General features: G+C 44.6%; 1 protein-coding gene across 12 annotated transcripts in view; it reads right to left on the bottom strand.

The window, feature by feature from the left end:
- SRGAP2 (SLIT-ROBO Rho GTPase activating protein 2) overlaps positions 1-26877 on the bottom strand; it is a 235254-nt gene that overhangs the window by 32738 nt on the left and 175639 nt on the right. For all 12 annotated transcript variants that reach the window (XM_025421058.3, XM_025421060.3, XM_025421059.3 and 9 more), the window contains exons 9-14: positions 25058-25159; positions 23843-24040; positions 15007-15091; positions 12168-12195; positions 10391-10415; positions 3097-3157 (exon numbers count right to left, since the gene is read on the bottom strand). In XM_025421058.3, the coding sequence (XP_025276843.1) occupies positions 3097-3157; positions 10391-10415; positions 12168-12195; positions 15007-15091; positions 23843-24040; positions 25058-25159 (499 nt within the window). The remainder of the gene's footprint in view (positions 1-3096; positions 3158-10390; positions 10416-12167; positions 12196-15006; positions 15092-23842; positions 24041-25057; positions 25160-26877) is intronic.

Below are 26877 nucleotides of genomic sequence, written 5' to 3'. Positions count from 1 at the left end.
AATGGGAACTCTAACATCTATTGCCCAGGGAACATGAAGAGAGTTAAAGATGAACATGTTCCAGCAGCTTTTGTGTGTGTGTTTTTTTTCTTAAGATTTTTATTTATTTATTCATGAGAGACACAGAGAAAGACAGAGAGGCAGAGACACAGGCAGAGGGAGAAGCAGGCTCCATGCAGGGAGCCCGACGTGGGACTCAATCCCAGGTCTCCAGGATCACGCCCTGGGCTGAAGGTGGCACTAAACCGCTGAGCTACCCAGGCTGCCCCTATTCTCTCCATCTCCTCAGTGTGCTTATGTTATTTGTTTTGCAGCTAGGTTTATTTGTTACTGTTTGTATTTCACTTGGGGTTTTATCCACATCCTTGTTTTATTTGTTTATCTTTTAAACATGGGAAACACTAATGCAGTTCTGAACGTCACAATTACACAAAAAGCAATGTTCAGAGAAATGTCACTTCCCTCCCATTCCCACTCCCCATCCTTTTTACCCCCTCTTTGCACCCGACTCCTGTGGATGAGCAATCAAATAAATATTAGTTTATGGATTCATCCTTCCTGCCAAAGTGAGAAGACATGTACATTCTTATATCCTCTTCTTTCTACATAAAAGGTAGCATGCCCTAAATACTCTTTTGCACTTTGCTTTTTTTGGCTTGATAATATAGTCTGGAAATCTCTCCATGTCTTTTCAGGGAGACTGTGTGCATTCTTTTTTTTTTTTTTAACTGCCTAGAATTCAGATATACCATAGTTGATCCAACCACTCTTCTGTGTGAGGGTATTTAGATTGTTCCTAATATTTTTACAAATGATGTTGCAACAAATAACAGATGTATCTTTATATTGTTGGAGGTGTAACCTTCAGGTTAAATTCCTACAAGGACCGCTGGATCAGAAGATAAATGGATATGTAGTTCTGTCAGATATCATCAAATTCCTCTCCAAAAGGGTTGTGCCAGTTTGCAAAATACCACCAGCAACTTGTGAACACACCTATCTCCCCAGAGCCACACCACAGAAATGTCCCCACGTGCACCGATCATGTGCGGGGGCAGTGATAGGGATATTTGAGCCAAAATATCCCGAAGTGTCCCCTCCTCGGCTCCTCCACAGCTACCACTCTGGGCCTGACCATGGTCACATCTTCCCTGGGCAGCTGCAGCTATCTCCTTCCTCCCATGGCCTTGTCCCCATTCAGCAGCTCTTTGTAAAGAGCTCTCTCTGTTCTGAATTCTCCAGTAGCTGCCTACCTCACTCAATAAAATCCAAACACCTCCCTTGGGTGAGGAAGCCCTAAGAGTCTGGCTTCCAGCTTGATCTGCCTCCCTTCCCTCTCCTCTGTCCCCATTCTGGCCACCCGGGGTCTCCTGCATGCCAGGCCCTGCATATGCCAAGGATCTCTGTGTCTGATGTGCCCTCTCTCTGAAACACTCTTCTCAGATATCACTTCCTCACTTCCTTTTAGGACTCTGCTTCAATGTTACCCTCTGAAGCGACCTTAGGGTCTTTCCCCACGCCACCCACCTAGAACAGTGTCCCCTCTTCATTCTCCAGCTCTTTGTATGGCTTTTCTTCATTCCACTCACCATCACCAGACACACTGTATAATATCGTGTTTATTTATTACCTGACCAGCCAATCATCTATTTATCTGTCCTTTGGTAAAATATAAGGTTCACGAAGGCGGGAACTTTTTCTTGGCACACAATGAGCAGTCTATCTCTCTCTGTATATTTCTTGGATGACCGAAGAGAATGCATGGCTGAAAGAACAGGAGTTCAGACTCTCTTCTTCCTATTGTCATTTAGACACAAATAACTTTTCCTCCCCAGAACTCAGTTTGGACTTATCTCTGCCAATTACTTGATCATTAATCACTACTATCTTTTGAAATTTCTTATACTGCAATTCTGAATGGCTATATCTTATCTCTTTTTATTTAGCTTTCCAATTGCTTATTTATTTTCTCCCAACTGCATCATAAAACCAAATAAAGACAGGAATAGCATATTATCCCTGTTTTTGTTTTCCTATTTCACAATAGGAAAACACAGTGCCCAGCATTGATCAGGGGCTTGATAAATATTTTTGTTGACTGGTGATTTATAATGCTATTACTTCAAGTGAATAGAGACACAATGAAAAAACTGTAGCTGATTAGAATGGGATAAATTGTAAGTATGTTAAAATAATTACTATTCCAAAAATGAACCCAAGCAATGTTATAGCCAACTAAGAGAAAGGGAGAGAAAATGTCTGCATTGAGCCCAGCAATCACCTCTATACCTCTCAAGCTGCAAGAAGGTCATTCTGTCCTTTTTCCTATCATCAGATAAGACAGCATCATAAAACAATTTCTGATGTCTAGGTCCTAGAAATCTTCATGGTGCTGAGAGATATCTTTGCTTCCTAAACAATCTTACACTTAGAAGCTTGTGCGGCCATTCATCTCCACCCTAGATTCTGTCCAACCAGCCTGGGAACTGGTGAGGAATGGAGTTTATGAGACCCAGTTTCATCCAGGCAGCAGATAGCGTGACCTGACTTAGGCTGAGGAGGGACCAGCCCCTGGAGACTCTCAAATGGTGGTGACAACTTGAAGACCAACTATCACTAACTGAGCTCCAGGTGAGAGCACACCAGAACAAACACTGAATAGTATTAGGAGTCAGTGCAACATCACGGAAGGAGTTCTCAAAGCTGTCCGATGCAGAGGGCCACGTGACATAAGGACTCAGACTGTGGCAGGAGATGCTGACATGTGCAAAGATGGTGAGTAATGGCGAAGCTACCATCACATCATACCAGCTGTACTTACTCACATCACGGCTGTAATTCAAAACCCACTCTCAGGCTAGAAAAGGGAGTGTGGTAAGTGGCTGAGGCATTTTGAGTCAAAACATAGAATGTCTTTTTCTCAATGTCTAGGTGTGGCCATTCTGAGGTAGCAAACATTACGTGAATGTAGTTAGACTTTTATTCCGTTTCTGAGAATGTCAGGATGAGAAGTCAAACTATTCTTACTCTACAAAGAATTCCTGGAAGTTCTTCCCCACTTTGCACAAATATGGGCAAGGCTGTAATCCTGCTTACCGTGTCTGCTGATAAACCGGATACAGCTTTCTACCACCAGAGGAATTGCCTGGCTGGAATCCTGAAAGGCCAAAGAGAAACAGAACATCACAATCTTCAAACAGGCATAGCCCAGAGTCAGAGAAAACAGGCCAGACTGTGCGGGACTTTTCTCAGCTGGATCAGTGGCTGCTGGTTCTCAAAGAAGCATCTGGCCTGTCCTCCAAGTTCCAGAGCACATACACAACCGTCTACTTGAATGTCACAGGGATGCCTTGAATTCATCATGTCCTAAATGCGACTGATCATCTTTTTTTTTTACTTTTAAATTTTTTTAAAAAAATTTATTCATGATAGACATAGAGAGAGAGAGAGAGGCAGAGATACAGGCAGAGGGGGAGAAGCAGGCTCCATGCAGGGAGCCCAACGCGGGACTTGATCCCGGGACTCCAGGATCACGCCCCCTGCCAAAGGCAGGCGCTAAACCTCTGAGCCACCCAGGGATCCCCGCGACTGATCATCTTTTATTGCAAACCAGCTTCCCACCCTCAGCCATCCAAAAATCAATCAATTAATCAATATGTTCTGTCAAGGCGGCTTCCTAAATACCTCTCAAACCCATTTACTTCTCTCCATCTCTACTGCTACCCACTTGGGCCATACATCAATATCTCCTTCCCACCCTTGTCATCTTCCAAACCATGTCATCCTTCCTTCACATAGTGATTGGGGGATCTCTGAAGGTGCACACTCTGTAATTCACTTCCTAGGCTAACCTCTTTCAAAGACTTCTTGTGAATTTCTTTGCACAGCCCTGCATGTCCAGGATCCTGCCTTTGCCTCCGGCTTCATCTTCTTCTGCTCATCCTCCAGTCTATTTCAACCACACCAGCCTTCTTTCTACTCCTTAGATCAGGTCTTTGTCCACAGCTTTGCATGAGCTGCTCCTGCTTCTAGAATGCTCTCCTTACCCTGGAACCCCCTCCCCTCCTTAGGGTCTCAGTGCAAGTATCACTTTCTTACAAATGCTTTTCCAGACTCCCCAGATGAGATCAGGGCCCCTGTCTACAAGATCTCAGCACCTTGCACGTGGCTCCCATAGCCCTGGTTGTGACTTAACTGTAGGTGGGTATGAACATCTTGTTTGTATGTGCCACCGCTATATCTCATGTGCCACAGGGCAGATACTGTCAATTCTTGGATCTCCATGGCTGCCCACGATACTCTCACAAGGTAGGTGCTCAATTAATCTCAGTTGAGGATAGCTAAATGAACCAGGGAGAGCATCAGAAAGGGTATTTACTTGGCATAAAAGGTAAGAAAGAAAAAAAAACCCAATTCTTAGAAATAGTGGAAATTAACTGGTACTAAACTAAGAAGGAGGCCTCCCAGATATCAACCTTTGCTCTGCCATTTAACTTTTTTGGGCCTTGATTTGATGTCTGCAAATTGTGGAGGAGATGGGTGGTGAGGAGAAGAGTATTTCCTATTGGCACAAGAACATTAGTGCTAACCATTTAAAGAGGAATACACTGGGTGCTTTAAATGGATCGGTCCTGGTAACAACCCTATGGGGTGTGTATTATTATTCTCCTCATTTGATAAATGAAGAGATGAAATTTTAGCAAGGTGAAACAGTTGCTTAAGACTGACACAGGCGGTAAGAAACAGGGCTTGGATCTAACCCAGGACGTCTCCCTCTGAGACTGCACATCTCACTGCTACCTAGCATCTATCCCAGGAGCTCAGCAAACATTGCCATGTACATACCCAGTCTGCATCCCAGGAGCTCAGCAAACATTACCCGGTATGCATACCAAGCATTACTAAAAACCAGTAGGGCTTTATAATGGCAGCTAAACACAAAATAATTCAGTTATGGGGAAGAAAGACATCAAACAAAGGGACCTATACCAAGCTCGGAAGGGCTGTAGAAGTTCGGGACAGGGGTACCTGGCTGGTTCAGTTGGTAGAGCGTGTGACTCTTGATCTTGGGGTTGTGGGTTCAAGTACCACGTTGGGTGCAGAGATTACTTAAAAAAATATAATATTTTATATTTTATTTTATTATTTTTTTAAAGGGAGATAGAGGGAAAGGGAGAGGGAGAGAGAATCTTAAGCAGGCTTCATGCTCCGCATGGAGCCCAACATGGCGCAAGATCTCACAATCCTGAGATCATGACCTGAGCCGAACTCGGTCAACACTTAACTGATTGAGCCACCCAGGTGCCCCTAAAAAGAAAATCTTTAAAAAAATAAAATAAAATAAGAAGTTCAGGACAGAGACTGGTTCTCAAGCAGCATGGGTCCTGTGGCTTCTGTCCCTTTCACAGGTTTGCCTATATCCTCAAAATTTTAGCTGTGGCCCTGGGGTTTGGCCACTATTAGGGAAGCAGCTGGATCTTATGAAGAAGTTGGACTGTAAGAAGAGCTGGCATGGCCTCCAGCTCCCAAGCTTACTGGGAATGCAGGATGCTGCCAAAGGAAGTAGCAAGTGTGCCAAGGTAGAGCTGGGGTCAGGAAGGTCTCAGCGACCCAAATGCTCATCTTCATGACCCTCAAGCCCATCCTGCTTCCTCTAGCTTTCCAGCCATAGCAGCCAGCATCTGCCCTCTTGTTGCCATCCCTGACTTCTGCGAGTCAGCCCAGGACAATCCTAGAGAAAGAATCTTGGTCAGCCCTTCCATACTCTAATGAAGAAACTGGGTTCCACCATTAAAAACAAAACACAACAAAACAACCCTCCAATTTTTGGAAGTCTTTTTGTGTTTGCAAACATTGTTATTACAGTTTTCTTTTTTTAACATTTTATTTATTTATTTGAGATACAGATAGAGAGCATGAGCTGGGGAGGGGGCAGAGAGAGGGAGAAGCAGACTCCTTGCTGAGATCAGGACCCTGGGATCATGACCTGAGCCGAAGGCAGACACTTAACTGACTGAGCCACCCAGGTACCCCATTATTGTAGTTTTCATTTACAAAGAGTAGTCACAGTGATAATGAGCTTAGTGATATGGGGATTTGTATGAGGGTTAGTGTTATGAGGTTTTTTCTGGCCGCAGACTTATACTTAAAGACCCAGAGAGAGGTGGGTTGGGAAGCTCACAGGTTACTGGCTTCAACAAGTTATGGGAATGTAAAGCACTGCCTAGACTTACGGGAAATGGATTATCAACAGGAGTTAAAGGGAAGCGTGCAGGGTGGTAGACAGCAAGACACCAAACGTGCACATCCATGATTACCACTGGCGCATCATAAGTAGCCCAGAGGGATAATCTGTGGCAGACAAGAGTGGGCCAGAGTTGACCTACATGACCGAATAATAGTATTTTCCTATGGGCTCCTCCAGCGGAGCCTAAGCCAGAGTCCAGTGGGAGCAAAAAGTGGACAATGCCATGAAGGCCTCAGACCCTCCTACCATCCATCCCTCTCTTTTTAATTTTCCAAGTTCCAAGTGAATTCATTTTCCCAAGATGTGCCTGTGTGCTCCCATGGGACTCCAAAGACCCCCCACACTTTACCAATGATTTTGCATACACCTGACCAAGGAGTGTCCATGCGTGTTCTTGCTCAGTGTCTGACTCTCCCTTTCTTCCCCTCTCCTTCCTTTCCCTAATCTATATACGTTTAATTCTTTAGTTCACAATATTTCTGGTGGTATAATCCTAGGGTTGGAAGGAGCCTCTAAGGACAATTGGGGCAAGTCTCCATTTGATAAGGTAAGGGACCTTTAAACCAAAGGCGGAGGGAAAAAGGTAACATGCATAACTTGGAAAAGAGGAAAGCAGGGGCCCTGTGATTTGCAGGAGAAAACAATTGGGAAGTGGCCAGCTAGTGGCTAAAAAGGCCATTGTTTGGCATAATTTCTCATGAGAGAGAGGTTAGGATTTTTGCCAGGTACCCATCTCTGTTACATTCGTTAGATTTCCATTTCTACCCAGGGAGAAAATAGAAGTCTCTATGACTGACTGGATGTGGTGATGGGAAAGAAAGAGGTATTAGAGGTACTACTCAGGGCTTCAGGACTGGGAAGAATGGAGTCCCCTCCCCATTACGAGACACAGAAAAATTAGGGGGTGTGCCAAGTGAGTTAGAAAGCAGGGGGAAGATGAGGGGAGCAATGCACAAGGGAGGCGGTGCTATATCAACTCTCAAGCTGATGTCCAGCCAATCAATTCAAAATTCGATCCAAAGACTCAGGACGATGGACACTTGGAGGAGGAGAGACAGGTTCAACTATGGAAATGAAGTTAGAAAGGAAAGAATATGGAGAGAAGTCAAAAGAGCACCAAGCCTGGGAGCACACATACCTTTAGAGGAATGGAGAAAGAAAGACGAACAAAGAAGAGACAGAAGTGATAGGAAAGAGAAAATGCTAGGCCTGAGGGTAGGAGGGAAAGCTTAGAAGCAGCAGCTGGGGCAACAAAGGCTGGGATGGTCTAAACTCAGGCCCTGCTAGGGTCAAAAGTGACTGAAACCCAATAGGGACCCGCAAAAAAAAAAAAAAGCTACCAGATTATTTGTCTTGTTTGGCTGACTTGCCATAAAAAAACAAACAATTATTTATTTCCTTACACAAGACCACTCATCTTCCAGGTTAACTATTTACCTGCCTGCCTAGTGTAGAAAAACTCTTTACTGATCCACCATCAGATTTGAACTGCTGGGGCAACAGAATGAAAATAAGGTCTTTACTTGACTGGGGCTTTGGGTGCATCCTGGAGCTCCTACACAGTCTAGTACCAGGCACAAATGCTCCTCCTGCAACTGCTTAGATGCAGCAGGAGGCACAACAGATGGGCGCTGCTCCCCTCTGATGGTGAACCCGGGCAGGGCTACTACCCGCCAAGCCGTGGTCTCCGGCATGCCCGTGGCCACAGTGGAGGCTGTGAGGCCCTCACACCTATTCTCCATCTAGATGCTGGAGGTCCAGTTTCAGCCCAGGAACTGAAAGGAACAAGTGTTAAGTTCAACTCTATTCTTAGTGTTGAAGGGGGAAAAGCTGGCTCCCTCTTTAAGATATCTACCTATTAACTTTATTTTTAACATTTTTGAAGGTTTATGTATTTATTTTAGAGAAACCGAGGGAAAGAGAGTGTGAGCATGTGTATAAGCGGGGAGAGAGGAAGGGACAGAGTCAGAGGCAGTATCTTCAAATAGACTCCCGGCTGACCGCGGAGCCTGACCTGGGGCTCTATCCCTTGACCCTGAGATCAAGACCTGAGCCAAAACCAAGAGTTAGATGCTCACCTGACTAAGCCACCCAGGTGCCCCCTCACCTATTAGTTTTAAATGTAATAGATTATCCCTGAGAGGTACTCCATTCTTCTACAATTTTTTAAAAAAGATTTTACTTATTTATTTAAGAGAAAGAGCATGTGAGCAGGGGAGGGGGAGAAGAAGAGGAAGAGGGAGAGGATCTTGAGTAGACTCCATGCTGAGCATGGAGCCCAACATGGGGCTCAATCTCATGACCCTGAGATCATGAACTGGGCTGAAACCAAGAGCTGGACACTCAAATGACTGAGCCACCCATGTGCCCCCACCATTAATTTTAAATGCAATAGATCATCCCTGGGAGGCACTCTATTCTATTCTAGTTCGTTTATTTTATTTTATTTTATTTTATTTTATTTTATTTTATTTTATTTAATTTATTTATTTATTTATGAGAGAGAGAAAGAGCAAGTGTAAGCAGGGGAGGGGGAGAAAAAGAGGAAGAGGGAGAAGATCTCAAGCAGACTCCACGCTGAGCATGGAGCCCAACATGGGACTCAATCTCATGACTCTGAGATCATGACCTGAGCCGAAACCAAGAGTCAGATGCTTAGCCACCTGAGCCACCCAGGTGCCCCCATTCTTCTCTACTTTTATTTTATTTTACTTATTTTTAAAAAATATATTTTTTTATTTATTCGTGAGAGACACACACAGAGAGAGGCAGAGACACAAGCAGAGGGAGAAGCAGGGAGCCCAATGTGGGACTCAATCCCAGGACTCCAGGATCACACTCTGAGCCAAAGGCAGACGCTCAACCACTGAGCCACTCAGGCATCCCTTTTCCCTACTTTTAAATGAAATTATGGGAGAAGGGGCAGAAGCAAGAAATAGAGGAACCAGAGGAAGGAAAGATGCAATGAAATTTTTATAAATTTAAAAATGTATAAATTTTTATCATTATAATGATCTGAAGCAGAGAAGGGGGAAAATATTGACAGCAAAGTTAAGACAATTGAGAGCTATGTCATCCGAGTGTCCAGCTGGACTGCTCAGCTAGTTGGAATGGTCACATGGGCTGGAGACCCTGTTGGGGCTGCTGACACAACAGAAACCATGTGCCCTCTACATCCTCTACATTTGATTATCTTTCTGTGGCTACAGCCACTGTGAATTACTACCCAAAACAGTTTTTTAAAGCCTGGATCAGTTTTCCCCTGAGCAGACATGAAGACATTTCAGAGCTCTATCTCCTCCCTGCTAACTGCCTGCTACGTAATCTGGTATGAGCTTAAGAGACACAAAATCATTTCAGTATTTGCCGTAAAGTATAATTAGGAAGTCAAATTTGCTGCTGCAAAAAATATTTCAATTATTGTTATTATTTTTTACACAAGCACAAGTGCCATTTAGATTATCCATTGATGTGCATTACCCAGCCCCTGCCTTCTGAGATCCTGCCCTCAAATGGGTACCGAGAGCTGGCTGACCAGCTCAGATTTTAATACAACACTGAAGATCATGCACAAAATCACAGAGTTGAACAGCAATTTGCCACTGTTCTCCTGTTCTCAAGCCAGGCCAGACTTATCTTCACATTTTTAGCATGTCTAAGAAACACACCTAGGATGCACCACACCACCAGAAAACAAACAAACAAAAATCTGGAAACCTAAGCCAACCTGTGTGTGGGCAGATCTAAGTGGTTGATCTAGTGGTTGGGTCTAAGTGTCTGGTCTAGGTGAGTAGCTGCTGTGAGCCACTCACATTTGGAACTTATATATAAAATGTGAAGCCTATTTCACAGTTTCCTAGAGAAGCAACACCATGGGCAATTCAGGCACAGTCTGCTACAGTCAAACCAAATCTCCAGCCAGGAAGACGGAGCATGACTAGAGAGGGAGAAGGGAGGACCAAATCAGAAAGACCATGGTCACTCCTGTGGAATGAGCTCAATCCATGAAGTTGCCATAATATTAAACATACTCTGACTGAGTGGTACATTCCAAATGGGGGCAGGAAGTCAGGAAAGTATCCTGCCCATAGTAGGGTTCCATATATGTCTATAGGTGGGATCATCTTCACCTGGGGCCCTTACCTGCTTCCTCACCGTAGAGCTACGCCTGAGGTTGACCCCATCAAATCAGAGAGGACCGAACCGGCAACAGGGAGAAAAAAAAAGAGAAAATGGGATTAAAAACAATCTGTGTGTTAGTTAATGAAGCAAGTCACATTACTCAGCTCAGTCCCAGGACTGGCTAAGACACTTGATAAGTTACTTTCTGAATAAGGCCCAATAAAGCTCTTTCAGAGCACAGAGGTCACCGTACTCACTATCTGCCACCATTCATAACTAGGGTAGGAGGGAACTGGCTCCATGCAAATCTATGTGCATTAGATGGTAAGATTCTCTCTGTTTGCAGGAGACCTAAGTAAATGCCAAAGGAAGCTACAGTTTTCCTTCTCTTGGAAATCCTTCAGGAGCAATTTTCCTTGAGTTTAAGAGGACAGAGCAGTCAGACTGGAAGGAACCTTGGCAATCCTTCAGGTGAATGCTTTTTGAGACCTGAAGCCTCAGCTGCCTCTTCTCCAAAGGAATTGGACTCACAGGATCCCCCAAACTAGGAGAACAGAGCTGCCCCCGCCCCCCCCCCGAGTGACATGAAGGCCCAGAGTCTGGCTGCTGGGCCCTCTCTGCCCCTTCCACCAGGCTGCTCCTGTGGAGCCTCTTTGGAATCCTAGAGCTCATCGGATCTAGTGGAATGCTCTTTCTTGTCTTACAGATGATGAGACTGGAGTTTGAAGGAGGGAAAAGAGCAGCCCACGATCACAGCATAAGGGAATTCAATTCAACTGAGCTTTTTCTCATTTCCATAGAGCCTTCCACAGATATGGGACTTCAGGTGAACTTACAATAAAGACTCTATCACCAAAAAGATTTATATTCCATGGAATTCCATTATCCTGGTTCTCTCCAGTCAACAAGACTGGTATATTAATGGGATCTTTACTGTAATCCACAATGACAAAACGATGAAAGCCAAATGAAGCTATTTCTAAATAATGAGCCTATAATTGTAAATGGCCTCATGATTATTGTGTGTGTTGGCAGATCTAAGTGGTTGATATAATGGGCTAACCCGGGGTCTCTAAGGAGTCTAGCCCATTAAAGCTCTTTCCCCAGTTAAATCAGCACATTTTTAGGCATCTGAGAACTGCTGGCTGGATGACTGCCTTGCTTGTCGCTAGCTCACGAGTTTTCTCATAGCAGCTACATGACTGGGAGGGAAAATATTTGGCTGGGGTTCGGGAGGGAGGGGAAGGTGGGGAAAGATTGGGAGGGTTGCATACTTGTACATCAGGCAAGGATTTCTACCAATGCTGTTTGGCAAGCCAGTGCCATGTAGTATTTCATTATCCAGCAACAGTCACTAATTAAGGGCTGTCATCTTTTCCATGCATAAAATCTCAGATCAAATGCTATCTTCTGATCTTCCTTCTCTGGGTCAGAGACTTCCCCAAAACCACATGCTGAAGTCTAGCAGCGAAGGTTAGGTTACCAGGATCCTCCAGAGTCGAACACTTCTTGCAAACATGGTGGCTTTGGGGAGTCTCTGAAACTACTTCAGCAAACGATAGCTCCCTTCATCCCAGTCTGCTCAGCTCTCTCCCCAAGTCACAGCAGGCCCCATTTCCATTTGAGGCCAGATGGGGTTGGCAAGGCAAAAGGAAGGGAGCAACCCCGCCCTAGTCCCCTCCTTTGCAAAGTCACCCAATGCCTTCCCACTTCAACTCCTCGGCTCTCCCAGCCTGGGATCATCTATCCCAGGGGCCTCTCTTCACCCCTTCCCAGGGCTGTCTCAGGCCACACCTACCTGGCCAGACTGCAGTCTGTCCGCTGACCTGTTGGAAAGACAAAGGCAAAAAGCTCATGTGGAAGCAGAAGGGGCGAGAGAGGAAGACTTATTCCCAGGAGTTACCTGAAATGCCCTGCCTATCTCCCCCAGAGAGCTGAGCTCCCATCGCTTGCATCACTGCGTGACTGGCCTTCTAAGCAAAAAGAGAGAGGGAGGGAGGGAGGGAGGGAGAGAGAGAGAGAGAGAGAGAGAGAGAGAGAGAGAGATGCCCAGAGCCTCTTCCTGGGCAAGTGCTGTTTCTAATGCTTATTCCCACGGCTGCTGATATGTCCCTAAAGCTGAGGTATGCCAACCGTGCTTCCCAGAGGGAGAACAGGGCAGCTGCAGGGGACAATAGCAAGGCAGATCACATTTTAGAGAACAAATTACTAGAAGCCTTCCCAAAGGTAAAATCCAGCTTCTCTTCTGTGTATGCGGGTGTGTGTGGTGAGGGAGGGAGGGATGAACTGGCTTGCTCCAGAGTAATGCACACACACACACACACACATACACAGTGAGGGCCGCAGGGGAAGAAAGGAGGAAGAATTGTTTGCGGGGAAGAGGGAGAAGATAAGGATGTTCTAGTTTTAGATTCACAGGAAATTCTCTTAGGCTGGGCTGGGGTGGCAAGGGAGAAATGAGATTTAATTGCTATCAAACTGTGGTTCTCATCCAATAGAGGCCCTAAGATTAAGTTTAATGGGTCACAGCCAGCTTTAAAAAATGAAAAATCTTAAAGTCCCTAAGAATTCTTATGTTTTTAAAATATACACATGCATGTGTACACGGGCCATGATGTGATCTGTTTGCTTTCTTTGGATCCACAGTTAACCAGTTAACCAAGTGTGGTCTGTATTGTATAAACCGGGGACAAGGCAAGCAAGTGCTGAGCTAAGGAACAGATCATCCCCCACAGGCCTCATCCATGTTCCTGGAAAAACAGCTCCAAGGACCAGGGATGGGGAGGGCAGGGTTTTTTCTGGCCTTTAAAGGTTGCTAATTTTGATTACTCTTCAGCTCATCCTGAGCAACATCCTCCCCCACCCCTACCAGCCTCTCATTACTAAAGGCTCAGCTTTCATCTGCAAAAATATTATTCTGAGCCATTATTTTCAACATCTGTACCATTTCCATTCTGGAATACTCATACACATCAATTATGCCTCTATGGCAAGAACAAGGGGCTCTTGCATTATGGTGACAAATTTACTCAGAAGGCAGGGACATGATGATTTGCACACAGAAAGATGTGTGGCTATTTCTCTCCTTATTACTGGAACTTGTCATCTTTAGATGAAGGCAATTTGCAGCACTAATGAATGGTCACCAACCTTTGCCCTTCTACAGTAGCAAAGCTGGTGCATGTTTGTGTGTGTGCAAAGCCACTCACTCTCTCTCTCACACACACACACTCACACACACACACACACACGCACACTCCCAAGGCCTTGCTCTCCATCTCACCTATGGACTACGCTTAGATTATTTTAGAAAAACACACACACACACAAAACCATGGTTATAACTTGTTTCAAATAGTTCTGGGGAAAAAAAAAATAGTTCTGGGCTTTCTTTTGTCTGATTCCCTATGAAGCAATCTGATAACCCAAAAGCAAAGATTTTCTATAAGCAAAGCTGGGCTCTCTATGCTCAAACCTGTTCAGACTGAGTCCCTTGGGTGGCAGGGAGGGAAGAGAACAGAAGTTACCTAACAGGCATTCTTCGCATAAAAGAAAATGCCTTTATAATCACAAGATCAAAGATATCACAGATAAAAAGAATTCATCATCTAGGGGAACTGTCCAGCACGGGAGGAGGATGGGACAAGAGGGTGGGTAGGAGGCTCTGGTATGAAAAGTGTGCCTCTGATTCCTGAGGCCAATGAGCTAACGAGTCCCATCTGCCTTTCTACACTATGCAGTTTGTCTGAAGAGTGCTCAAGAATTTGTTTTAAAACATTAGGCTCCGTGCAGGTTTGTCTTTCCCTGGTGTTCCCATATTTTGCCTGTAGCCTCCTGGTCCCATCTAGAAGTGAAGGGATGAGCAGGGCAAGGAGGAGGGGCCAGCATCCAGAGGCATCCCCCACCTGGGAATCCCATTAATCACAGGAGGTATGATCTAGGCAGCACCCGGGCAGGGTGCCCAAAACCCCAGGGAAGCTTCTTTCAACCTTGGCCTTCTGTTTGACAGCTGAGGAGAGAAAGTCCAGAGTGCCAGTCCAGTTCTCTGCTCTGCTACTTTCCAGGGTCTGGTTAAAATCATCCTCGATTCATGGACAAGACAGGCCACTCGGTACCCTGTCCTCAGCAGAGAGGGCTGCCACTGAGCATCAGGACCTTCCAAAGTGGAAGGAAAGAGATGCTCTCACCTGACGCTATGGGATGCGGCAGACTGTGGGTCAATCCTGCCTTCGAGAAGCCTCTTCTCTCCTTAGAGCAGCTGCCATCCTGGCTCACTGGCCCTGTAGTCTCAGTTCTGCTACAGAAGAGCTGAGTTTTTTGACAAAGTGTCTGGAGAGTAAGTGACCCAGCGGCCTTTTTATCCCAGTCGTGGCAGAGAAGGGGGACAGGGTGGTGAGCAGGAATGCTCCATTTAAACAAATAGATCATGAACATTAGTGCTGCATTAAGCATTGGCCTTCTCCCATTACTCAACCAGTCGTTTGGGGCGGTGTGCTTCACATCAAACAGGCTAGGAAAAGAGATGCACTCATCTAACAAGATCAGGCCCACAAGGATCAGGAGGGAGGCTCAGCCATGCAGCTTGGGGCCTGGCCTTCCCCTCATTGCCAAACCTCCAGCAGAATTCCCACACTCACTTTCTCCCAGGGTTTTCTGGAGAAGGTCATGCTTGGCTTGTAGCTTGGTGATGAGGTTTCTGCCCTCCAGGTACTCCTTCATTTTCTGTAAGGGAGGAAAAGAAAGAGCAATCAGACTCCTGAAGAAAAAAGAAAGAAATCACAGATTCTCAGCTGTGCAATTCCCTTTCTCTATGAGGGCATTTCATTCTGACCCAATTTCTACTAGCTGCCTTTTTAAATTTCTCTATTTCTACTAGGGCCCTGAGCATCTGGACAGCTGCTGACTTCTACAGTGGATTATTAGTATCCTGCTCTATGTTCTCTTAGGAGCTAGCTCCACATTGGCCAGTGTAAGAAATGCTCTCTTAGAGCCCATCATCCATCTCTCTCAGTTCCACTAAAGAACAGAGGGCGGGGATGGGGTGGATGGACTCATGGAGCCCAGATCCTCTTGGTGTGGGGACACACACATGCCACTTGTCACCTCCACGGACATCTAGCCCCACCTCGGCCCCTCCCAAGGGTGCATTCCAACACATCAGGAGCAAGGCTAATGGCAGGCTCAGCCCCTCGCCTCAGGCCTCAGCTGCACCCCAGCATGCAGAGCATATTCCTCTCAGCCATCTCTTAATCAGCTCCCTGCTCTATTCTGCACGGAGACTTTGTGGAGAGCTTGGGATTTCCAAGCCTTCAGAGAGAGGGGCTGCCGCCCCCCACTGCATAGACACATAATGCCAGTTCTCAACACAAGATGAAGTTATGGAAATGTGCTCCATCTGCTCTACCAGTCAAAATACAATTGCTGTGCTGCATTTTCTGATTTGACCTCTCTTAACCCTTGTCTTTCCAGGGAGAGACTATTTCCCTGGACAATTCATCAAATCTTTAAAACAACCCTACAAACTGATTATCACTGTCCCCATTTTACGGATGAGGGCACCAAGATTTGGAGCAATTAAACAGGTTGCTCAAAGTCAGAGTGAGGGAGTGGTAGAGTCCAGACATCTGCAGTTTGATGATCCGGTGTGTGTGCTCAACCATCATGACGGCACGCTCCATCTATTAGGGTGCACAGCAGAAGGAAAGGCAGCACAAAACTTCATAGTATTAATTCTTTATATATGTGGAGCAATTCAAGAGTTTTCAGAGCCCTTAGCACATATTCTCTCACATGACTGGCACAGTAACTCTGCAGAGCACACTAGGGAAGACATTGCTGGTTGCCTGTAACAGATGAGAGGATGATCTTGGGAGAGGGGTGCTGAATTGCAGATCGCTGCCAGTTAGGAAGTGGGAGTGCCAGGCCTTTGGTGCCTTAATCTGGTGTCTTTCTACCCTGCAACAGGTTCCTGGGGACTGTCATTCACCTTGGCTGCCTCCTGCTGCAATGTCTCAACTCAGAGGCAAAACCAGCAGTGTCTCCCTGAGTATGATCTGTGACTCTCTGAATATACAGGACATAGTGGAGGGGGGAAGTGGATAAAACATTTTAAATTGTAATACCTCGTCCTTCTTCCAATGTACTAAGCAAAAAATGTAACCATTCATCAAAACTCTGATTTTATGGCTATTATAATTTAGGAGGAAGGCAGAAAAAGAAGGTGAAAAAATGTGAGTTACTTTTACTTTGTACCTTTCTGTAGAGGGTAAACTAACTATCTTTTCTTTCTTTCTTTCTTTCTTTCTTTCTTTCTTTCTTTCTTTCTTTCTTTCTTTCCTTTTCTTTTCTTTTTTTTCTTTTCTTTTTCAGGGTAAACTTTCAACCAAGACTGTGTATTTCTTCTCTCTCATGTAAAAACAAAGAAAAAAACCCCTGCTTTCTCTGGGATGCACATCCTGGCCTTCTCATGCTCACTCAGATGCTCCTGTGTGTACCTTTGAAAAGTTCACATGGCCCCGGCACAAGGGCTTCATCGTCATGTGTCTTTCTCTCCAGTCTGCCTCTCCTCTAGGGTCAGCGTCATTACTCTTTGCATCCCTGATGCTTAGTTTGTGCCCAGCAAACAGCAGACACTCAATAAATGCTTGAAGGAGGAGTAAAGAAACAAACAGCCTCACTCTCCTCTGAAAGAACCTTCCTCAGCAGTCACAACCCAAGCCCCCAAGTGTACCCCTACTCTCTAAATCAAGTGTAAAGCAAATAAAAACAAACCCTATACCAAATCAGTTCTGTTGCTTTCCTCCTGGCCTGTTCTCTCTGCTCTTTTCTGTCTTTGCATGAGAACATCTGCATGAAAACAGGCTCCCTTGTCACCTTCCCCTTCCCATCTGCTTCAGCTGCCGGCTCACCTGCTGTCAGCCTTCCCTGGGTGATACCCTAATCCCCAACCAATGCCTAATTGTGGGGCTGGGAACAGCACTGTAGGGCCCAGGGGTGAAAACCTGCAGGAAATATCCACTGCTAGCATCTGAACCCTCAAAGGCCCCTCTTTGGAAGTCTCCCAGGAGACTCTAGAGGTTTCCTAATGAGGAAAAAAAAAATTCACCAAGAAACTGTAACCCTTAAGACAAAACCAGACTGCTCAGAAAACAGCCAAAATTCTCAAAGGAGAAGGATGCAAATTCCTTCCTTTCACTCATGTTTCTACCTGTGACTCCAGAAATCATTTTTTCATTCATGTCACGGTTGGCGAGTTAACTCTGGGCTGTCACTTGGTGAACCATTAAAATAAATAACAATCTGATAAAGACATATGTTGGATTACCTTTTCAGTTCCATGAAATCCGGGAGGATCAAAAACTATGTCGAGGTTGACCTGCATTCCTAATAGTGGAAACAATGGTTGGAAGTTTTCTATCTAGGTAGGTGGGGAATGGGGGGTGGGGTGGGAGGGGAAAATGATCCCAAAGTTCGCAGGCCTGTTATTTGCCAACTTTCTATCCCACCCGTTAGCACTCTGCACAGGACAGAAGCTGGGAGAAATAACCTGGCCATGACTGGTGGAAGAACTCAAGCTGAGGAGGCTGAAGGCAAGGAAGGCATACACGGCTTTCGGATGACTTCTGGTTGACCAGGAGGCCATGAAAAGAATGGTTTATGTGTCGTAAGGGTCATTTTCTTTATTTAAACCGTGTTCTGATGCAGGTGATTTATTTATTTCACTCCTTTCCCCACACCTTGTTCCCTTCCCAAACATCCATAAGTAACATCACAGGTGTTGAGTTGTCACGGATGGAGGAGACGACAAAGGGCAGAGTTCTATTCTGGAGCACCAAAATAAAACCAAGTTCCTAAAACGCAGTCTCACCAGACCCATTCTCCCACCTCCATATTTTACACTCAATATTATAAAAACTGGGAATTTCTTTAAAAAGTAGGAAGAGAGGCAAAGAATCTATGGGGATGGTTTTGTTTTGTTTGCCACTGTGAGTCTTCAATTCAGTCTTTATGATCTCATTAATTCATTTCTTAATAATTCCTAATTGGTTAACTGTCGGCGATGAGTTTTATTTATTGCAAAATAAAATGTAATAGTTTTCCTCTCAAGGCCCTTCTTCCCTGACAGACATTTTTGTTGCAGCAAAATGAAAGAGTCTTAGTTGAGATATTGTAGTCCTGCTGATGGGGTAACAGAGGACCAGCTGAGGACAAAGCACACTGACAAGTCCTGGAAACAGGCAGATGGAACTTCCTCTACAGACTCAACTGCCTCAATGTTCACATTTAGCTAGGGGCAGAAGGCAATCCTAGCCTGACCCCCAGGAGCCTGTAAGTCTACTTTAACATATAAAAATTCCTTTATCTCTAAACCCGCAAGATCCATGTTGGTGATCATCTCCCAGCACATGGCCCACCGATAGACATCTGAAGGGTCTCATGACTAAGGTTTTATTAGATGGTAATAAGTGACCTTTCCCAACAATAGAGAGCCCCCTCAAGGTCCTGGAAACCTTGCCCCCAAATTCCTTAGTGAGTACGCTCCCCTCTCCTCAAACCTCTCCCAACTCCCAGCTATATAATCAGCTACCCCTCATAGGCCTGGGGCAGCAGCTCTTCCTGCCCACGGGTCCTGTCCCCGGGGCTTTAATAAAACCACCATTTTGCACCGAAGATGTCTGAAGAATTCTTTCTTGGTCATCGGCTTCGGACCTCATTCCACCAAACCTCACCTAAATTCTAAAACCTCATCACTACTGCTTACCTTGGGCAAGTCACTGACCCCATCTGAAAAACAGGGATAATAAAATATTTTTCCCAAGGTTCTTAACAGGTGACACAGGATAACAAGCAGGACCGTGATTATTAGCACACAGTCTAGCCACCCTGCAGGTAGTCAAGAGTATTCCTTGTACCTGAATCACTCGCTCAGAAAACCTAAAAATGGAACTTCCCTAAACTTCTTTGCTTTGTGCTAATATATCATACAGCTGAATCAAAACAGGTTTCTGGCCTTAAAAAAAAAAAAAAAAAAAAAAAGGCAAAGAACGCTTTTCAAATTTAATTTAAAATACCTCTTCCCTTGAATATGATGGCAGGATAAAACTCAGGGACCTTGAGTTTAATCTTGAGTGAATTTAATCTGAGTGAACTGAAGGCCATAAATGTCTACCATTATAAAGGGGTGCAGTGGGCGGGAGGAAGGAGTCATGTCCACCTAGCCTCACGCACAGAGACACACAGATGTCATCATAGGGTGGTTGCTTCCCCATTATCCAGGCACGCTAACATTTCTCTCTTCTTCATCAATTTTGAAGGCAGGAAATGGCTATCAGACAGAATATGTAATAGAGCAGACCTGTAAACGGCAGCACGTCTCCCACTTTAATTGACAGCACAGGAGCTCTGTAGGTGCCTACTTAGCACACATTTCCTGAGTGCCTATAGAAGACCAAGATAAAAAATGATCTCGGACCATATAAAATCTAGGGGTCTAGAGAACTGCCCTGCTGTCTTCTCTCCTATGATCTTACCAATTCTGTTCCCAAGAATTCAGGCAGTTTATCTTTGTTTATTTTATGAGCCATGAGCTTTAACTCCTTCTCTACTCCAATCCCTATACAAAGAAATACTTAGGAGAAATGCCAGCCTTACAAGGCTTTGACAATCCTTGGCTAAACAGTGAGCATCACCTCCCACCAGCTGGGAATTGGTTAAATAAATGATGGTACATCCATTCATAGAATGGAATTCTGCGCAGCGATTTAAAAAAAAAAAAAAGGACACAGATCTTTTTGGACTAACATGAAAAGAATGTAAAAAAAAATTAAGTGAACAAAAGCAAAGTGAAGAACAGTGTGAGTGGTATGCTTCTATTTGTACTTCTCTTTATTTGATTTCATTATATTTCTAATGTAATTCTATTGTATTAAAGGGTACATCGGTGGTGTGGTTCATGCATAAATATCCCTGGAAGAACACAGAGAAACTGGTTTCAATCCCTGGCAGAAAGGAGAGGAAGTGAGGGTCAGAGATTGGGGGAAGCTCGACTTGTTCTGTATGCTCTTTTGAACTTTTGAATTTTTTTTTTTACAATCACAATAAAAAAAGAAACAGGATAAAAAGTAGACACTGCTGGATTGTGTGTTATGAAAGATTAGTGATGCAAACCTCAGGAAATCAGGAAACAGCCTCACGTAGGGCAAAAGAGAGGAGAAACCTGCTAAGCTAGTTTTAGAGCCTTTCCTTCACCTCAGCTGCTTTAGCAGGGTATAGAGAAAGAAGCCAGTGGCCTGAGACCAGGTGACCAGGGTTGTAGTTTTAATTATTTATTTAATTATTCAATATTTATTTATTTATTTAGAACATGTGTGTGCCAGCGGGGGTGGGGAAAGGAGAGAGAGAATCCTAAGCAGGCTCCATGCCCAGCATGGAGCCCATCAAGGGGCTTGATCTCATGACCTTGTGGTCATGAACTGAGCTGATATTGAGTTGGATGCTTAACCGACTGAGCCACCCAGGTGCCCTCAGAGTTCTAAGTTTTAGTCTTGCTGGGTCACTTAGAACAGCTACCGAACTTCTCTGGATTTGGAGTGTTTTTGTTTTTGTTTTTTCATCTTTCAAATGAGAAGGTTGGTTAGAAGATTTCTAAAAATCACTTCAAGCTTTTAAATTCCATGCTTATTTTCTTGGGACTCCTGCAAATGACTGACCTTTCTAGGACATGCTTCAGATTTCTAATTGATGTCACCCAGGCAGATCAATCTGATGACAGCTGAGAATGGGCAAACAGCTTTCTAGCAGAACCTCTGGGTTGCTAGGCACAACCAGCAACCTATGAGTCAAAGCCATGATAAGGGACCTCTTCCCAACTTTCCAAAAGAAAGGAGCTTCTAGGATGCAATACTCTGATGGCTTTGAAGGACACAGAAAAAAGCCAGGGGTGACATCTATGGAGTAGGGAGTCATCTGACATCTGCAGTTCTGTGGGCTTTGTATGGTTTGGCAAGCACAGGCAGTCAGGCTAGTATGCACACCCCTTTTTTAAAATGTCCATTTCACCACCCCCCCAAAGCCCTTTTATCATGAAATGAATTATTTGATGCATTCCAAGCACCAGTCACAATACATCCATTACTACAGAAGCCCAGACAAAAAAATGTTCCTGTTAGTTGCAGAAATTTGCATACAATTTTGATAAGTAGCACTCTCTGGCCACAAATGATGGGAAGTGGGCTAGGGGTGAAAGGGTGGCAGGATTTGAGAGGTCACCAGTTTGTATGTGGTCGTCCCTGCTCTTACAAAAGGTCAACCTTGAATACACATGTCATAGCTTCACTGAAAGCCAAAAAGTAATTCTGACAGTCTTAAATACAGATTTTTAAGTCAAAATTTCTTATTCCATAAAAAAAATGGAAATCTTCTGCAATGTAATGAGATTGGGTCATTAAGTAGTGTTATATCTAAGTACTGCAGACAGACCAGCCAAACAATCCTATTATTAAAAGCCTCGAGAGTGTTCAACAACCTTCTGAGATAAGGAAGCTTGGGGTGGTGAGACAGCCCTTGTGATAGACAAGAAGTTCTCATACTGTCTAGCCCAGGCTTCAAAATGTCTTTATGCTTTGCACAGACTGCTCTTTCCTCCAGGAATGCCATTCCCCTCTTGAGTCACTGCCTCATTCACCTATCCCTCAAGATCAAGCACAAAAGTCACTTTGTGCGTGATGTTTCCCCAACTCCATCCACCCTGGCTACCGTTCACACACGTGTGCATGTATGCATTGAACATTTTTTATATTTCTTTTTTTTGATTGCAAAAATCAATCTATTGTAAGTATTTAGAAACATACAAAGTGAAAATGAAAGTTTTCCTTTCGCATGTCTAATGCCATCATTCCCCCTCTTTCCTCCACACCCTTGGCATTCCTGGGTTTAGCACAGTGTCTGGCACATAGAAGATTCTCGATAAATTATCGATGAGGAACTCAACAATGATTAATGAATAAGTTAATAATGATTGTGGTGATAATACATTTTTAGCACTTATTGAGCACTAACAACAAAATATTTTACAAAACTGGATGAATGGGCCAAAATATCATTCTGTTATTTTAGGTTTTAGCATTTTACTCATGAATATATTTAAAGGATATTATGATGAAATGATGAATTGGAAAAATATTAATCACTTGTTAAATGAAAGCAGATTATAAAACAATGTGCACAGCAACATTCCACTTTTTGACATAAAGTATAAATACTTATATTCACATAGATGTTTGTGTATGCAGAGGAAAAAAACAAGAAAGGGAATACACCCTAACATTGTCATCTCAAGGTAGTGCAATTATGAATGATTATTTTCTTCCTTTTTGTTTCTAAATTTATAACATATGCATGTTTTGATTCCTATAACAAGAAAAAAGTTATTTTAAAAGAATAATACTGTTAAGTCACTCCTTTTCAACAGTCTTCTCCAGGATCAAAAAATAAATCCAAAGAATTCTTAGTTTAAGTTAAAAAACAGATTTCATTTTTTAGAAAAGATAGCAAATCACTAGAGTTCTTAATGGAGAAAGGGCAATGTTCAAAGAAGAATTAAACAAATTATTCTAGTTGGAGGAAAAATTCAATTTATTGCATGCAGACTGTGTTTCTTGACTGAAAAACAAGTTAATCCCTCTCATTCAGAATCAGTATGCATATTCACTAGCTATATTTCATCTCACATCTGCAAATTTAATTTTTCCTTTCTTCGTTGTCAGAAGATGAGAAAATAAATTTTAGTCCCGGCAATGAATCCTACTTGGCAAGCTCAAAATAACTTAATTATTAAAAAGCAGCACCAAAGACCAGCCAGCAACCTTTCACAGGACTGTTAACACAACTTGAAAGAAAATCGGGTCCATTTGTCTAACAGAAGTGGGGGAATACAGTATTTGGAAATTCTCTGCAAACCAATGATGCTGCATTATTACCTGTCCTCTTGAATTTTAGTTATAATTACAAAAGGTAATTTCCCATCAACAAAAATTATAAAATACTGTCATCGCCTCACCTAGAAGAGATTATGGAGTTTAAAAATAAGACATGCGTTAGCCAGAATATTTGGATGTATCTCCCAAGAACCAAGAAATGAAGATCTCCTTTTATGACTCCCATGGAGAAGGAATTCTTTCAACAGAAGCCTACTAGTGGTTAGAATTCTAAAAGTCTTCCATGGGAAGAAAAAAAAAAAAATAAAGAAAAGACTATCTTCCTAGTAGTGTTCTTGAGAGCATCTTTCTCTTGGGGGTCCCTTTAGACATATATAACTCGGAGATATCTGTGTCTTAATTTAGGTTGAGGAATGGTCTCTGAATATCCAAATTAAGATATTCAAAGACTGACCTTGCAACACTTGACAAGGACTCTGGGTTCCAAGTGTCCCTGTATGCTGCAAGTACTCCTCAAGAGCCACTGAACCCCCCTCACCGTGAAATAGAACTGCTCTGTCTCTTGCTGGTTGGCTCTCCTCTTAGCGATGCTGGGCTTGCTCATGAAGGTTTCTGAGACCGTGGACTTGACAGATTCCATAGAGTTGCTGTACTGGAAGCAGTCAGACACATCAAAATCCTCAACGGTCACAATGTCCTGGATGGTCTGCAGAGTGGCTTCCATTGTTTTCTTTACCTGCGACGACAAGGGCCAACATAATGTGTGAGGAGTGGGCTGCAGAGGAGCAGGTACCGGAGAAGCCTGGAGATGTGGGAGAGGAGTGGCTGGAGGGGAACGGAGGAGCTGCTGCTGAAGGCAGGGCTCTGCTGCCAGTTGGCTGGTGCCTGGTGAGTGACAACCATCACCTGGACTCTGTGTTACAGTGCCACTGTCCAGCGAGGACCTAAAAACCACCCCTCTTCATGCTATTTATTTGACCCAGCTCTTTTATTTAATGTCTACTTTTTAAGTTTAATATTAGCTCTTGCCCATAATCGAAGTGCTAAGAGAGTAAAACAAATCCAAACTGACCTCATGATGCAAAGAGCTTGTTAAAATGTGAGATGGGCCTCATCCCATAATGCCCCACAATCTGCGCTTCAACAAATCAGGGGACTTGTTTCCCCATTCACAAACTAAGTGACTCACCCCCAGGCCTTCCTGATCTTCCTGGGAAATGTAAGACCGATTGAGATGCCAGGTAAGAAGTCATGTGAGCACAAAAGAAAGAAGTTGGATAATTAATCATGCTGCCCTTTTGAACTAGTTGTTGAAAGCAAGCACACCAGGCCCAGAAGAAAGTCTTCATTTTCTAAGAGGATGGAGATGTTTTAAGTGTCAAAGTCAAAGGCCTCTGTTTGTTTGAAAATGCTGGAAAAAACCAGGCATGAGGGGGTGGTTTCAGAGACACAATATTGTTCACACAGCTGCCAAGTGCCATTTTGATTAAATGTGTAGAGGGAGGAAAAAAAGCATTTTGCAAAAGCTCAAAATAGAGTTCAACCTTTGGCAATGCAAGAGCAACTTCCTGGAGTTCAAGGGCAGGATGTAGAAGAGGGGGAAAATCCAAGGCTACATTTGGCTAGGAAATATTTGCAGCAGCCCGGACATTCTCTGCATGCTCCTTCCACCTGCTCCCAGATGGGCAGCAAGAAAGAGGTTGAACAGGGAAACACGGAGGGTCGCTCCAAGTCTCCTAAGCAGGAAACTCACCTCTTCGTTCTCAATCTTCAGGGTGGATAGGCGAGACTGCAGTTGCTGGCATCTCTGTACCAGCTCACTCTGGACAGGCTGCTGGGCACAGAGCTGGGAAGCCTGCCAAAAGAAAGCAACACCAGGTCAGGAAGAGGACACGGTTCTTCTGGCGGTTCCAGAGTCCCATTACTACTAATAAAAGTACTCGTGTTCAAGTTGTCAGCCTCACAGTTTCTGTGTGAAAATAAAAATCCAAAGGCAAATTGTGTGAACTTCTTCCAGGACTCACCAGCACAAAGAGGGAACAAGGAGTGGGACCTGTGTGGAAAGACCAGGTCTCTCCACTTGGGGCCGATCCCGAGGCTGGTGCTTGGCAGGGTCTGCAGCTCTGTGGAAGCTGGTGTTAGGCCAGAGAAAGGTGCCTTGGGCAGCCCCGACTTTACACACACAATGCTTTGGCAGTGAGGATTTCCTGCTAGAAGTCCGAGTGGCCACCTCTCCAGCCCCTCCTTCATCCCCCTTCATGCACGCACCAGAGTGAAACCAGGAGAGAAGTGGGTCAGGAGGCTAGCCTGCCGCTGTTGGCAGCCAGCATGTGTTTATAAATCTGGGCCATGCATGAGAGCTCTGACTCAACGAGAGAAAGTAAAGCCAGGAATGAGTCCACAGGCTGTGCTAGAAGGCCCCGGAGGGCACAGAATCTGGTGGCACCTGGCACTTTCAAAGAGCCATCCTTTTGCCCCAGGCTTACACCAGATCTGTATGGGAAAGGCGTCTGCCCCTCCCCGAAGGACCACTGTCAATAGGCTTCAGCCTCCATGCAAAGATGGTTGAGCTACTGTCTCCGGGTGGCAGCATGGCTATGGCATGGGCACGAGGTCACCCACTAAAATTAATAAAATTATCAAAACATTCTACGTCCTGAGAAAACAAATGAACAAAAATCTATCCTAGTCCCCAGGATGACAGATGAGGAACAGAAGGCTGGCAGATTAGGAAGCAGGACCCACATGGAGGCAGCTCCTGTCACCTTGCCACCATGTGTCCCTTAGCCTCTTGTCTGAAGAGAGACATCTGGATAGAACTGGCCCCCTTCTTCCTCAGCAATGAGTGGGCACATTCACATGCCCACAGACTGTTCTCTTGCTTAGAAGACAAAACCTCTCTTCAAATGGAGGGGGCTGGGACTTGACCTTTCCCTCCATTGGCTTTTAAGCTCCAAACTGACTTGACCTCCTCCCCCCAGCTGAGGGGCTGGCCTGAGCCAGCTCTCAGATCTGAAGAGAGCTGACTTCACTCTGGCTCTTGGATAAGCAGACACAATGGAGAAAGCTCAGTGGCCAGGATGGGTTAGAGCCAAGACTGAAACTCTCTGGCTGCCTGATGTCACTGGTCAGGCATCCAGAGCCCCACAAGCCTCTGGGGGCACCAAGAGTAGAGCCAAGCACCTCCTCCTAGTACATCTGAGAGTGTTTGGCATCAACTCATGTGCTGAGCACCCCAGAACACCAGGCAGTGTGGGGTCTTGGCCAATTTCAGGGCTTCCGGTCAAAATGCTACCCGAACCTTGGCCCTCGTCCAAGGACTTCCAGGCAGCTCCCTCTTGTTGCCTCCACGGTCTACAGACAGCCCACACTCGTGGGGACAGACTGGCTGCAAGGACCAAGAAAAACTCGCCTTCTCATCTTTTTATTTTTGACCCCTAGGAAGGCTAGGCCAGAATGCAGAACCTTTGCAAGATCTAGGGCCGACCCCAGCCCCTGCCTGGCTCAGCCACTGATCAGCTGTATCACACAAAGGGAGGACCCAGACAGAAGAGTGAACTATTGATGTTAAAG

The sequence above is a fragment of the Canis lupus genome, chromosome 38 (assembly GCF_003254725.2).
Source record: "Canis lupus dingo isolate Sandy chromosome 38, ASM325472v2, whole genome shotgun sequence".
Taxonomy (NCBI): Eukaryota; Metazoa; Chordata; class Mammalia; order Carnivora; family Canidae; genus Canis; species Canis lupus.
The sequence above is the reverse complement of the archived record's forward strand: the minus strand, read 5'-3'. Positions and strand labels throughout refer to the sequence as shown.